We start from the raw sequence: 12,830 nt of genomic DNA, 5'->3' as shown, positions 1-12,830 counted from the left end.
CATTTATCCTAATAGCTGTTTCAGCCATCATCTCCTATTTCATCAGTAAGTAAGATAGGCAATTACAAAGTCAGAAATGAAAGCTGTTTGGGAATGAGGGGCAGTAGCTCTCAAGTTATCTGACTTTTTGCTTCACTTCTTCCTTAATCAGGAACCATAAAAAGTATGGAAGCCACAAAAACTGCCAACTTTCTCAGCTAGATGTATTTCCTTCAACAAATCCTTTCTGAAACCAAATTTCATTTGCTATTCCTGAATCTAACATCCAGCAATGCTTACAACAATAATAGATCAGATTCATTCCTTTGTGTTTAAAAAAATTCAGTCTAAGGTAAAACATGAAACATCTTATTGGGAAATTACATATGAATTTCTTTTTGGATTTTCAAAATGTCGTTACTTAGAGTCTTTCATGATTTGCCTATTATCTCAAAGTAAGTGCTCTGCAAACGTGGCTGTCACATACATCACTTTGAATCTGCATCATGTTTTTGGCCAATTCCAAGCTCATGGCATCAGGAAGCATGTTGTAGGTATGGATCACGTTCCTGTAGTTGGCATTGGTGGCCACCTCCTGAGACTTCTTGGCAGCCACCACACTGAGCATGTCCACTGGGGTTTGGAAGGATGTCTTGGATTTCTCATAAGCCTTCTTGTACTCCCGGTCTGACTGCATCTTGGCCACCTGCATGAAGTGCACCAACTTGGGGTCGTCCTCGAGGCTCCGGAAGCCAATTTGTTTCCCTTTGGCTTGTTCATAGGCTTGCTTGTACTTGTACTGTGGATGGAAAAGGAACATGGACGTGAGATAGTGAAGGAAACAGAACAAAATATAGTTCACTAGATGCCATTAGCTTAGTCATGGGTTTAGGGCTACTCTAAACTTAGAAAAGGAAGATTTGCTGTGATGGGCCAGGGAGCAAACTACTTTACTTCAAATTTCTTGCCAGAATTGAGTCCATGAGGGAAAGAATCATCTCAGAGTTAATCAAAGAGAGGTGTAAATAAGTTGCTTTAGGGAGACTTAGAAAGAGGCTTTCCCCACTCAGCTGTGTAACCAATGGAAAAGGCTGCAGGCACCATTTCTCTACAATCAGGAAAGAGCCTGGTAATGAATCTTCTGGGCAAAATGTATAGCTCGTATCCCAGTGTTTGCTTAGAATTGCCCACTAACAGTTGAATTATTTTGGGGCTTCCCAAGTGGCACTAGGGGTAAAGAACCTGCTTGCCAATGCAGCAGATAAAAGAGATGCAGGTTCGATCCCTGGGTCAGGAAGATCCCCTGGAGGAGGGCATGGCAACCCACTCCAGTATTCTTGCCTGGAGAATCCCATGAACAGGGGAGCCTGAAGGGCCATAGTCCATGGGGTCTCAAAGAGTTGGACACAACTGAAGCAACAGCACATAGCACAATTTAATTATTTTAGCAAGACCCTGTTACCTTTTACATTAAATAATGAACACATGATTAGAGGGTCCTTGGGCTGGGTGACGGAGAAGGCAATGGCACCCCACTCCAGTACTCTTGTCTGGAAAATCCCATGGATGGAGGAGCCTGGTGCGCTGCAGTCCATGGGGTTGCCAAGAATCGGACATAACTGAGTGACTTCAGTTGCACTTTTAACTTTCATGCATTGGAGAAGGAAATGGCAACCCACTCCAGTGTTCTTGCCTGGAGAATCCCAGGCATGGGGGAGCCTGGTGGGCTGCTGTCTATGGGGTCGCACAGAGTCGGACACGACTGAAGCGACTTAGCCGCAGCAGCAGCAGGGCTGGGTGAAGGGATGTGTCTTGTGTGTTACAAAGGATGGGGGTCCCACCAACACTGAACAGAGCTGACTGCAGCTCCTGCATACACACAAGCTTGGCTCATTTGCTTTTTTCCTTTATACTAAATAAAGCCCAGAGGAATCACTTACATCACTGGCAATGTCTCTGGAGGCTCTTGCAGCCTTTATTGAGATGGCATCAGGCCTCAGATCATATCCTTTCTTCTTTTCTTCTTCCCAGCCAGCTTTGTACAGTTTCTAAGTGATGAGGTAGAAAAATGCCAGCATCTTGTTAGTCAGGTTAGAACGGGGATCCTGATTTTAAAGTGGTTGGCATGTGGGAGACAGATATTCCACAAATACTGGCTTCCTTCAGCCTCCCCGCCCCTCATTTTTGTTTCTGGTGTTCACCTACTTACATCACTCATGGTGATCTGGTTTACTCTGGAGAGTAAAATGTCTGGAGTATCAGGCATGACATGAATAGTGGTCTTGTCTTTGTTCCATTTCTCAGTGTAGAGCCTCTGCAACAAGAAAGGCCACATATGACTATACAGCAGGACTAATCTGCAACATGCTATCACAATGTGAGGGAGAGACCCACAGTTCCAGGGCAGAAGAGGGTCAATTTGACATTGCAAAATGAAGCAAACATCAAGAAGGGCTGATGAGACTGAGCACATGAGTTTAAAAAACCATCAAACATGGGAGCCCTCTTTCTACTGAAACAAATGTCTTCCTGCCCCAATCACACACTACATGGAGTTTTGTGGTTCCATCACACATTCAGCATGGTGTTGACAGTCAGCCTGGGGTCAGTATAAGTTGGAGCTCTCTAGATACAAGAGAGTTTATAGACTACCCCCTCCCACCACCATGGCCATGATCATCAGAAAGATGAAAACTCTGATGAAGGTCAAAGTGGTGATGCTGGTTCAATGGCTTGAGCACTGCGGGAGTTCTGAGGCTGAGACCAGCAGGTAAGTTCTTACCTTGTCCATGATCAGTTTGTTACTTTTGTTTAGCGCTTGCTCCATTGTGTCCATGGCGTATGTGAACTTCAGCTTCTCGGGGTGCTGGCGGTACTTCTTTTCACTGAGAATCTCTCCTGCTTTCTTTGCCTTCTCTACCTCCAGTGACTCTAATGGCAACCAGCCAATCCCTTTCATCCAGTTGGTGAAGTCAGATTTGTACAGGTTCTTTACAAGGAAAAAGGAAATTTCATTGCAGAAAGAGTCAAGGCTTGGGTTTCTTTAGACATATTATTTGCCCGTTAAAAAAAAAAAAAAAAGGATAGGGGGATGGGGAGAATAACCCATATTTTATTCCCTACCATTCTTCAGAAAAAGAAATTATAAAAGTGAATGTATTCATGGTGGTTTTGAACAGACAATCCTGACCCAATCCCTTTAAAAATTTAAATTTCTTGCAGGAAAGTTAACAAAATTTTACATTGGAAGGATTATTATATAGCATACATTTGCACCTCTTAGTCTTTCACAGAATACATCATATACTGGGGTCTGACATCCAAAGTTTAAAAATATGTATATAATAACCAAATAAAACTACATATGTACAGTTCAAGTTAGTAAAATCCTAAAATCCCCAATTCTGGAGAGGATCCCTAATTACAGTGAGTCCAGCCAGGTTTAGGATGGAGTGAGCCACCAGTAGACATGGCCAACTCATTCTATGCTGACAATCTGATGAATGCTACGTACATCACTCTGAATCTGCATCGCATTCCTGGAGTGCTCCACATTCAAGGCATCGGGCAGCAGGGTGTAGTGGTGGAAGGGTTGTTTATAATTGGTGTTGGTGGCGACCTCCTGAGATTTCTTGGCTGCTGTCACGCTGAGCATATCCAAAGGTGTGTGATACTTGGTCTTGCTGGCTTCATAGCCCTTTTTGTACTCACGATCTGACTGCATTTTGGCTACATTCATGAAGTGAACCAGTTTAGGATCATCCTGAAGACTGCGAAATCCAATTTGTTTGCCTTTGGTTTTCTCGTAGGCCTCCTTATATTTGAACTATATGAAAAAGAAGGGCAGATGGAAGTTTGATAGGGTCGACTGTAGGAAAGTGTTCAGTTGAATTTATATCACAGATTAAGCAATAGACAAACTGAATCTACGTAACATCTAAGTTTTTAGTATTTTTAAATAAACAACTACCAAAATATTTCCAATGGACGGTCTTGGGATATGCTCTGGGGATAATTAAAAATGGAATAAATTACAGCTTATATCTAGATTAGACATAAGTAGGTTCTCTGAATATGCTCAAAGGTTCCTAAAAAGTTTATTAAGGATTTGGTGTACATAGTTTTTACTATGTTTCTTTGATTAATTTGTATTACCTAAGTAAGTATTTGTATAATCCTGAGTAAATTTCAGCAAAGACATTATAAAAATTAGCATACTAGACTCCAGTGAATAAGTTTCCTAGGTAGCTCAGTGGTAAAGAATCTGCCTCCCAATGCAGAAGACCTGGGTTCAATCCCTGGATTGGGAAGATCTTCTGAAGAAGGAAATAGCAACCCACTCCAGTATTCTTGCCTGGGAAATCCCATGGACAGAGGAACCTGGTGGGCTACAGTCCATGGGGTTGCTAAGAGTTGGACACAATTTAGCAACTGAGCACATATTTGTATGATCCTGAGTAAATTTCAGCAAAGACATTATAAAAACTAGCATCAGTTCAGTTCAGTCACTCAATCATGTCCGATTCTTTGCAACCCCATGAATTGCAGCATGCCAGGCCTCCGTTCATCACCAACTCCTGGAGTTCACTCAAACTCAAGTCCATTGAGTCAGCATACTAGACTCCAAATGAATATGTTTCGACTATATCAAGGCATTAAATCAATTTATATAGAAAATAAAACTTAATTTGTAAAAAGTAAATTAAGTAAATAAGCATAAAACTCATGACAGAAAACTAAAATACTGTCATTTAATCTATAATTCTTCCTGGTTTTCCATAAGTCACCAGATTTTTTTCTTTATGGAAATTATAAAATATTGTATTCTTTTAAAATAATGGGAGACTTTTTTGATTTAGTGATATTTCAGTATACCAAGGTTTTTTTTCTTAACAAAATCCAAATAAAAAGTGGTTTTCACATTCATAATAATAATAATAATGAGAATTTCAAGTATTTCAGAGTTTAAAAAAGTCCTATCCTTGGTAACTGAATGAGCTTTTAAATATTTTTAAGTGAAGCAAGATAAAAAAACTGGTACATAAGATATTAGGAAATATTTTTATATTACAACCTTTATTTGCTTTCTAATATAGCTCATATAACCTCATACACCATGTAAAGATTTGTAAAATACAAAAAAAGCTTGCTACTTTCAAATTAGACTTACATCGCTAGCAATATTCCTTGAACTTTTTGCAGCAACAATGGGAATGGCATCTGGTCTCAAATCATAGCCCTTAGCAAGGGTTTTCTTCCAATCTGCTTTATAATGAGACTTGGAAAAAAGGAAAGATTATTTTAATATTTGATGTAATTAAAAACAGGATGCCAAAATCGTCATAATATATCCCTTACTATTAAAAAATTCAGAGTTAGGGCTCTTTGTGCATCTTTTCACGATCTATTAGATTCTTTTTAAAAAATATATCAGTAAACTATATACACAGTATGATCTCAACTGCTGTAAAAAAATGTATATGTTTGTATAAAAAATCAGTGGAAAGGTAATGCTTTGAATGTGGGATAACAATACAAATTTTTCCATAATTTTCTATACTTTTCAATTTTTCTATAATAAGCATGTAATGCTTTTATTTTCTTGTAATTTTTGTATGAAGCATTTTAAACTTACACAAAGATGTGGATAGTAAAATAACAAATTCAGACATAGTATTACCCTGCTTTAATTAACCTTAATGTTTAAATATTACTTATAAAACTAGGGAAAAAGTTTTAAATAAACCAAAAGCATAAAAATGAGTACTTAAAGATTGTTTATTTGGCAATAAAATAGAGTCTAAAATGTTAGGAAGAATGACTAAGTCATCTTTTAAGAAATGAACAGGTTTTATCCAGGTTTGATTATGTCTTTAAATTAGAATTTACCAATTTGATTTAAAAGCAAAATGAAATAATTCATAATAGTACATTTAAACATCACCACTAATTAAGTATCCAAGAGAGATGCTAGTCACATACAAAAAAAGACTTTCTAAAGAAAATTGTGGTGAGCATTTTTAGAAGTTTAACAAATAGCCAAAAGTCAGAGATAGCAATACTTACAATTACTACAGATTGTGCACTCCTGATTTTCCAATCTGAATGTCCCAATTTCTTTCACTTTTTAAAAAATGGAACACAGACTACTAGATTGATTTAACAGCTAATGAATCATGGCCCACAGTTGGGAAAAGTCTGCGTTAAGTGAAATGAATGCTACCTCTAGCCTCATATTCTATGATAAGAATCCAATCTGTAGTCCATTGATTTGCAAATGTGTCCCCATACAGGGAGGGCAAGGAGAAACTTAAGAAACAGGCTAAACTCTCCAGCTTAGTAGGTGACAGGTTTAATAAACAAGGGAACTTAGTGAGTGTTTTTGGGCAGTCACAAGACAAACAAATCTTTGCAACTGCCCACCAGAGCCATACTAGTTTATTTAGGCCTCAACTAGATTCAGTCCCGAGTGGTCTCAACCACACATTGGTCTCTCAAGGCCGCGTCCTTGAAAATGGCTCCCACTGTGGGATAGGAGTGGGATAAGGAGCCTCCAATTGCCCAGGTCCAGCTCCAGGATCACCCGATAGTCTTGTCCTGTCAATGATCTTCTCCAACAGACTCAAGGGCCCACACTCAGTTGGCTTCCTCTAAAATTCTCAGTGCTGGAATTACACAGAGCTGGAAAGGGGAGGCCCCTGATGCAATACTAAGACAGGCACCCAGCCAAATACTCACATCACTCATGTTGTAGGCATTGACCTTGGCTTGAATAAACTGGGGCACATCGGGGTCCATAGTGTACTTGTGCTTCACTTTCTCTCCCTCCACCTTGTAGTTCAACTAAAAACAAGGAGGCAGCATGCAAACTGTATTAGCTAACATAATGTAAGTTTCATCTAGGACATGTTCTTTTAAAAAGGAAGACTATCATTTGTGTTTTTCCATTTACAAGGCAGTTAGCTACTCTATCATGCAGAGAGAGTGTTGACAGACATATTCATTCACTCATTCCACCAATATTTATTGCACAATGGTGTGGGGCAATTGGCAGTGTGGTAGGTCCTGGTTTAAAGTGTTCAAGTTTATTTAATAAATAAATAAAAGCTGACCTTGGAGTTTATAGTCCTGGAGAGGAAACAGAAAAAACAAACTGCAAGATGGAGCTAGAATTTGTGGTGTAAATAAAATAACTTCAGGAAAGAAACAAAAGGGGACATCAAAGGCTCTCTAGAAAGGTACCACTGATACTCAAACATGAAGAAAGGGGAAGGGTCTGGGCAGAAGAGGAGCATTCAGAGTCCGGGGTCTGGAAAGGCACAGCCAGCTTGAGGGACTGAAGGTCACAGAGGGCTCTGAGGGGGTCCCAGAAGGATTAGACAGGAGGAGGGCAGGGCCACAGAGCTGAGGGCCTTTTCATTTCAACCAAGTTAACAAGTTTAGATTTTGAGTTCGAGGAGAAGTTACTAACAGGCTTTAAGTATGAGAAGGACATGATTCACATTTTAAGATAGTCTTTTTGGTTGTCACATGGGACCTCAGGCAGGGAGTCGAGATAATGGATTACTGTAGTTGTCCATATGAGACAGATGGGGACCAGAACTAGGGTTGGTGGCAGCTGAAAGACGGAAGTGCTGCGACAGGATGGCTGAGAGAGTGGGGCGGGAACCCAGCAGATGCACTGGACGCGTGGTTCACACAGCGAGGCGTCGGCGGTGACTGCCAGGTTTCAAGCTTGAGTAACTAAGGAGATTTGATGGCATTTATTGGGACAGGGAGTTCATAAACTGAGTGTAGGGTTTTCCTAGCTAACAGGAAAAACACAGGGAAAAATGACACTTTGTCAGTACAAGAGAAGTTGCAAGAATCTACACCCTTTAGTGCCACTAAAATTGAATTAATCTTGAAATATCTGTGGTAATGTGGAACTGGTCTGAGAAATAAAATCCACAGTTAACCCTCAAATCCGAGCCAAAGAATGTATTTCCCATCTTCAAATATCTGGGACCAAACACACATAGTTTCTTCCCTCCTTTGTTTTCTACTTACCACTCTCTTTCTGGTGGAGGTATCATAACATGACTCTGAACTTATCAAATGAGGTGAAACACAGCATTGTTATTAGCCTCTGACTAAGAAAAAGGGTCCAGATAGACCTGAGCTTAGAAAGGAGACTCCAGATGGCTCTGAAAGTAAACTACTTCAGCCCTCCCTAAGGCCTCTCAGAATATCCGGCTATGGCTTTCTTTCTTTTTGGCAAAAAGATTAGGATATTAATTAGCCTTCTTCTCATTTACCTAGGTAGAACTCTTGCAACTCAGAGCAATAAATATCTTGGGTTTGCAATTCAGACAAGGTCACAGATGATAATAGTGATAATTTCTTTTCACATCGATAATGTAGGGCTCTGCTTATGAACAACACAGACTCTCCACATTTGGAAAATAAAGCAAACTTGGAACATCTTCCTTCTCTCCTCCCTGTTCTTCTTGAAGTCCCAAGTTGCTACAAAGGTAAAACCCTTTGAATATAGCTCTGAAAAGCAGCTGATTTACTAACACAGATGCACGCTCACGGACTGAGTTAAGAAGGATGGTGGAGTAGCTGGTCATGGGGTTATTCACAGACAAAACCATTTGAGGGGAAACTACTTACATCACTCAGCTGCTTTGTGTTGTGCTGAGCCAAAACCATGCCCATGGAATCAGGCACACTTGTGAACTTGATGGTATCTGGGTGCTGTCTGTACTTTTTCTCATTTAATGCATCGCCTGCTTTTTTGACCTTCTCAACCTCCAGAGAACCAATTGGTATCCATCCCATGCCCTTGAAGAAGTGGTTGTACTCATCTTTATATACATTCTGTAAGAGAGTAATCTCAGATGAGAAGATATCCTAGAGCATGCTCAAGGGACGTTCCGGAAATCTGCAATTCTATCCAGGGGGAAGGAAGCATGCCTGTCAGCATGCTTGTTTCTACAGTGGCTCTCTTGGCTGTCTGCCCCAGAGCTTCTTACTCAGAATTTGATCATAAGAAAAAGCAGCTCTGTCATTAGAGTGCATTATACATTCCAAGAGGGAATCCAGGACACATATTTCCATAGGTACTGCTTAAAAAATGTGTCTCTTCTCACCATAAATTGGGCTTTCCCTTTGATTTCACTGAAAACTCCACAACTTTTGCATTTCACCCACACTGTTCACCTAGGCCCCTCTATCTCAGTGTGAGAGACATTCTCATTGAGCAACAATAAATGAACACCATTTCTTCCTTTTACCAAGGACAATTTTCACAAAAACCTGGCTCCTGCAGCAGTAAATGCCCTGAATATTAAACACCTTCCTCATATAGCTCTCCATGAGTCATGCTGCAATCACAAAACCAGAAGCCTGGTTCACTATAGATGACTCGCTATATAGAGACACATATATGAGAATGTGACTTTGAGTTAAAACAAACAAAAAAACTTTCTTGAATTCAGAAAGAATAGAAAATGCTCATATTTTGCATTGTACATATCACCATTGAAGCAGGCCCACCAGGAGCAACCATTCCCTCTTGTTGAGAGCCAAGGTGGCCTCCACACTTATTAGAATATGGTGCTATATTTGATCCATAAGTTAATAAAGATATCAATGATTGTGATGAGAACACAGAAAGCTAGTAAAACACAGCTTGCCTATCACGCCTTTCTTACTGTTTCAATGATTGTGTATTTTAAAGTGCGTTTTTCAAATATCTTATTGTATTGCAAAGTCTAACTAAAATAGGAAGAAATGATCGCCCATTTATTACGAACATCTCTAGGTCTGCTATATTATACATACTCACATCACTCTGAATTTGATTCACATTCCTGATATGCTCAAGACTCAGAGCATCAGGTAGGTATGTGTAATGATGTATTGGCTGCTTGTAGTTGACGTTGGTGGCAACATCCTGGGCCATCTTTGCAGCAGTGATGCTAACCATGTCCCCAGGGGTATGGTAGCTGGTCTTGGTGTTTTCATAGTTCTTCTTGTATTCACGATCAGACTGTAACTTTGCCACATTCATATAGTGAACCAGCTTGGGATCATCCTGGAGGCTTCTAAAACCTACTTGCTTTCCCTTTGCCTTCTCGTAAGCTTCCTTGTATTTATACTGCAGAGGAAGAATTTGGTTAGCAGAGTCCTAAGCACTGGGAACATTGGGTGCAGCAAGTATATTCACACACAAAGAATATTATCACTTTCTGAAAGACTACACAAGAAATGCATTCTAACAACCTCCACCCAACACCCTCCAACCTGAGAAAGTTTAGAGTGAAAGCATTTATTTGCAGCAGTGCTAGGTTATAAATGAGTGTCATGATAAATTCAGGACTAGTTTTTCTTTGTTATGAATTCTATAGATGATTTGCATGTTAAACTTTATATAAAGCCCACTGAGTTTTCATACTTAATATAAACATGATACATTCCAAAATATAAGACCAATCTCTCCTGGTTTTCCAAGGATGTGAATTTTCCTAATCCAACATGTTAGTTCACATCACAGAATACTAGAAATACTTTTGTTTTCTATTCTGATTGGCCCAGTGATATGTATACAAGAGGTGCAGAAGAAACTCTAAAGAACTCTACATGAAAGATGGTTATACTCATGTCTCTTTGGAGTGGAGAAAATATTACTATGTTGTCTCAGGTTAACTTCATATGGTTTTAAAAAAAACCCTCTTCTTTTAAGTGGCCATCAATTTGGGTGCTGCATAGGCAGGTAAGTAGCTGGGCTTTCAGCCAACCCCACTTCTCAGCAGCTCCTCTCCAAGCTCACTGCTGAAGCACTGCAGATGAATTGAGGAACTGAAGAATACGGGAGAAACCACTGAGCCCTTCCCCGTCAGCGAAAACCTAACTGCAAAAGCTCTGCTGTCCGAGGTCTCTCACAGCTAAAGTTGGCAATGGGGTATAGATTAAGTTATACTCCAGGTAATAGACCAAACCCTCAATTTTTATGTATGAGAATTCAAATCTACCCAAACTCTGAAGATGCTCTGCTCCTGCCATTTAAGCACTGATTTATAAACAACAGTCTAGCAGGCAAAAGGATTATCCAGTGATTTCTAGACATATTAGAAAAAGTTCTATGTAAGGGCTAAAAAGAGAAATGATAATGTCATATTTTAGACTTTCACTTCTCCTTAAACTAGATTTCATAGTGATGGGCAAACCTTTGAGGAACACATTTTCAGTACCAGCCCTACATGGAAGGCTGGAGAATTCTTATACCCTATATTCTACATATTCTGTATATGTGACTCCTTTCTTTTCTTGTCTCAAACCAAAATTGTAGCCTCTTTGAAGTTTGGGGGAGAATAGATACATGTATATGTATGGCTGAGTCCCTTTACTGTTGACCTGAAACTATCACAACATTGTGTGTTAATCGGCTATACCACAATACAAAATAAAAAGTTAAAAAAGAAACTGTAGCCACTGGAATACGGCGTGACAGTGAAATCTATGGGTGTGCATGCTTTTGGAAAATTTTGTTTTTCAATGATGGGAAGAAGTCAAGTGTATATTTTTTTTCTACTACAGATGAAATGGATATCAATTCTACTATAGATAAAATAAATCAAAATTATATTCTAGAAAAGTGGGCTTTTTACATTTGGTTTATAAAATCTATCCATTTTATCTAACATCTTCTCAACCTTCTTAATATAATTATAATGCAGACAGTCATCTGAATTTAATATGTTGGTGTCTTGTCAGGGTGTTCTCCTTGAAAACAAATGAGAGCTGTGAGGGAAATGTGTCAGGGAAAGTAATTTGGGCTATGAATCAGAGGAGAAAGCTGCTTTCAGATTTATGACAGCTGTACCAAGTGGGGTCAACTGAAAAGAATCACAAATTATTGAAAAAGTTACAGGTTTTCAAAGCAGTATTTGTGGAGAATTTCAATGTCATTAATTCAACATATTGTTTTCAATGTGGTATCACTTTAACAAGCACCCATTTAATTATCTTTAAAAAATGCAATCCACCAAGATTTCACCCAGAGTTTTTACTCACGTCACTGGCAATGTTTCTCGATGCCTTGGCTGCAGTGATGGGGATAGCATCACCCAGCACATTGGTGCCCTTGGCTATTAAATCATGCCAGTCCCGTTTATAACACACCTGGGATGGAAAAGGAACAAGATGTCAGCATGCTGTGGAGTAATTAGCCACAGTGATTCCTCAACAGCTGGGATTGTTTTGTTCTTTCCCAGAGAGAAGCTAGAAGAATCTCCTATAGCACACACTGTTTTGAGAAGTCACACTAATGGTAAATCAACTATTTTTCAATTAAAAAAAAGTCACTTTAGCAAAATGTCCTACTTTATACAGTATAAAATTATTAGACTCCGTACTAACTATTCACCCAAATCTGGTTTAGGCACATATTGAAGAGGGATACTGAGAAACCGGAATGGATCCAGAGGAGAGTAATCAAGGTTCTAGAAACCACAGTATGTAAGGACCAACTGGAGAAAATGAAATTGTTCCATCTTATGAAAGAAAGATCCTAGGAAGACCTGTAGTTAGCTTGAAAAATTTTAGGGTTATTGGTTAAAAAAAAAAAAAAATCATTTATCCTTATTTTTCTGGAGGATTAAAAAATTCCTCCATGTGCAAAACTAGGAAAATGAGAGGAATAGGGGTTGAGGTCTAAACAAAGAAAAAGGGTATCCCCTAAGAGTTGTCCTAGTACACACTGGCTCAGGAGTAAAGAATTCGCCCACAATTCAGGAGACACGGGTTCAGTCCCTGAGTGGGGAAGATTCCCTGGAGAAAGAAATGGCAACCCACTCCAGTATTCT

The 12,830-nt window shown here is 39.4% G+C and overlaps 1 protein-coding gene across 29 annotated transcripts in view; it reads right to left on the bottom strand.

The window, feature by feature from the left end:
• The window catches only part of NEB (nebulin), a 219,241-nt gene that overhangs the window by 156,311 nt on the left and 50,100 nt on the right, over positions 1–12,830 (bottom strand). For all 29 annotated transcript variants that reach the window (XM_027560957.1, XM_027560980.1, XM_027560767.1 and 26 more), the window contains 10 exons: positions 12,040–12,147; positions 9,812–10,123; positions 8,635–8,841; positions 6,718–6,822; positions 5,150–5,257; positions 3,494–3,805; positions 2,762–2,968; positions 2,189–2,293; positions 1,920–2,027; positions 467–778 (listed from right to left, as the gene is read on the bottom strand). In XM_027560957.1, coding sequence (XP_027416758.1) covers positions 467–778; positions 1,920–2,027; positions 2,189–2,293; positions 2,762–2,968; positions 3,494–3,805; positions 5,150–5,257; positions 6,718–6,822; positions 8,635–8,841; positions 9,812–10,123; positions 12,040–12,147 — 1,884 coding nt within the window. The remainder of the gene's footprint in view (positions 1–466; positions 779–1,919; positions 2,028–2,188; positions 2,294–2,761; positions 2,969–3,493; positions 3,806–5,149; positions 5,258–6,717; positions 6,823–8,634; positions 8,842–9,811; positions 10,124–12,039; positions 12,148–12,830) is intronic.

This window comes from Bos indicus x Bos taurus, chromosome 2 (genome assembly GCF_003369695.1).
Source record: "Bos indicus x Bos taurus breed Angus x Brahman F1 hybrid chromosome 2, Bos_hybrid_MaternalHap_v2.0, whole genome shotgun sequence".
NCBI lineage: Eukaryota > Metazoa > Chordata > Mammalia > Artiodactyla > Bovidae > Bos > Bos indicus x Bos taurus.
This window is presented reverse-complemented; position numbering and strand designations above follow the sequence as displayed.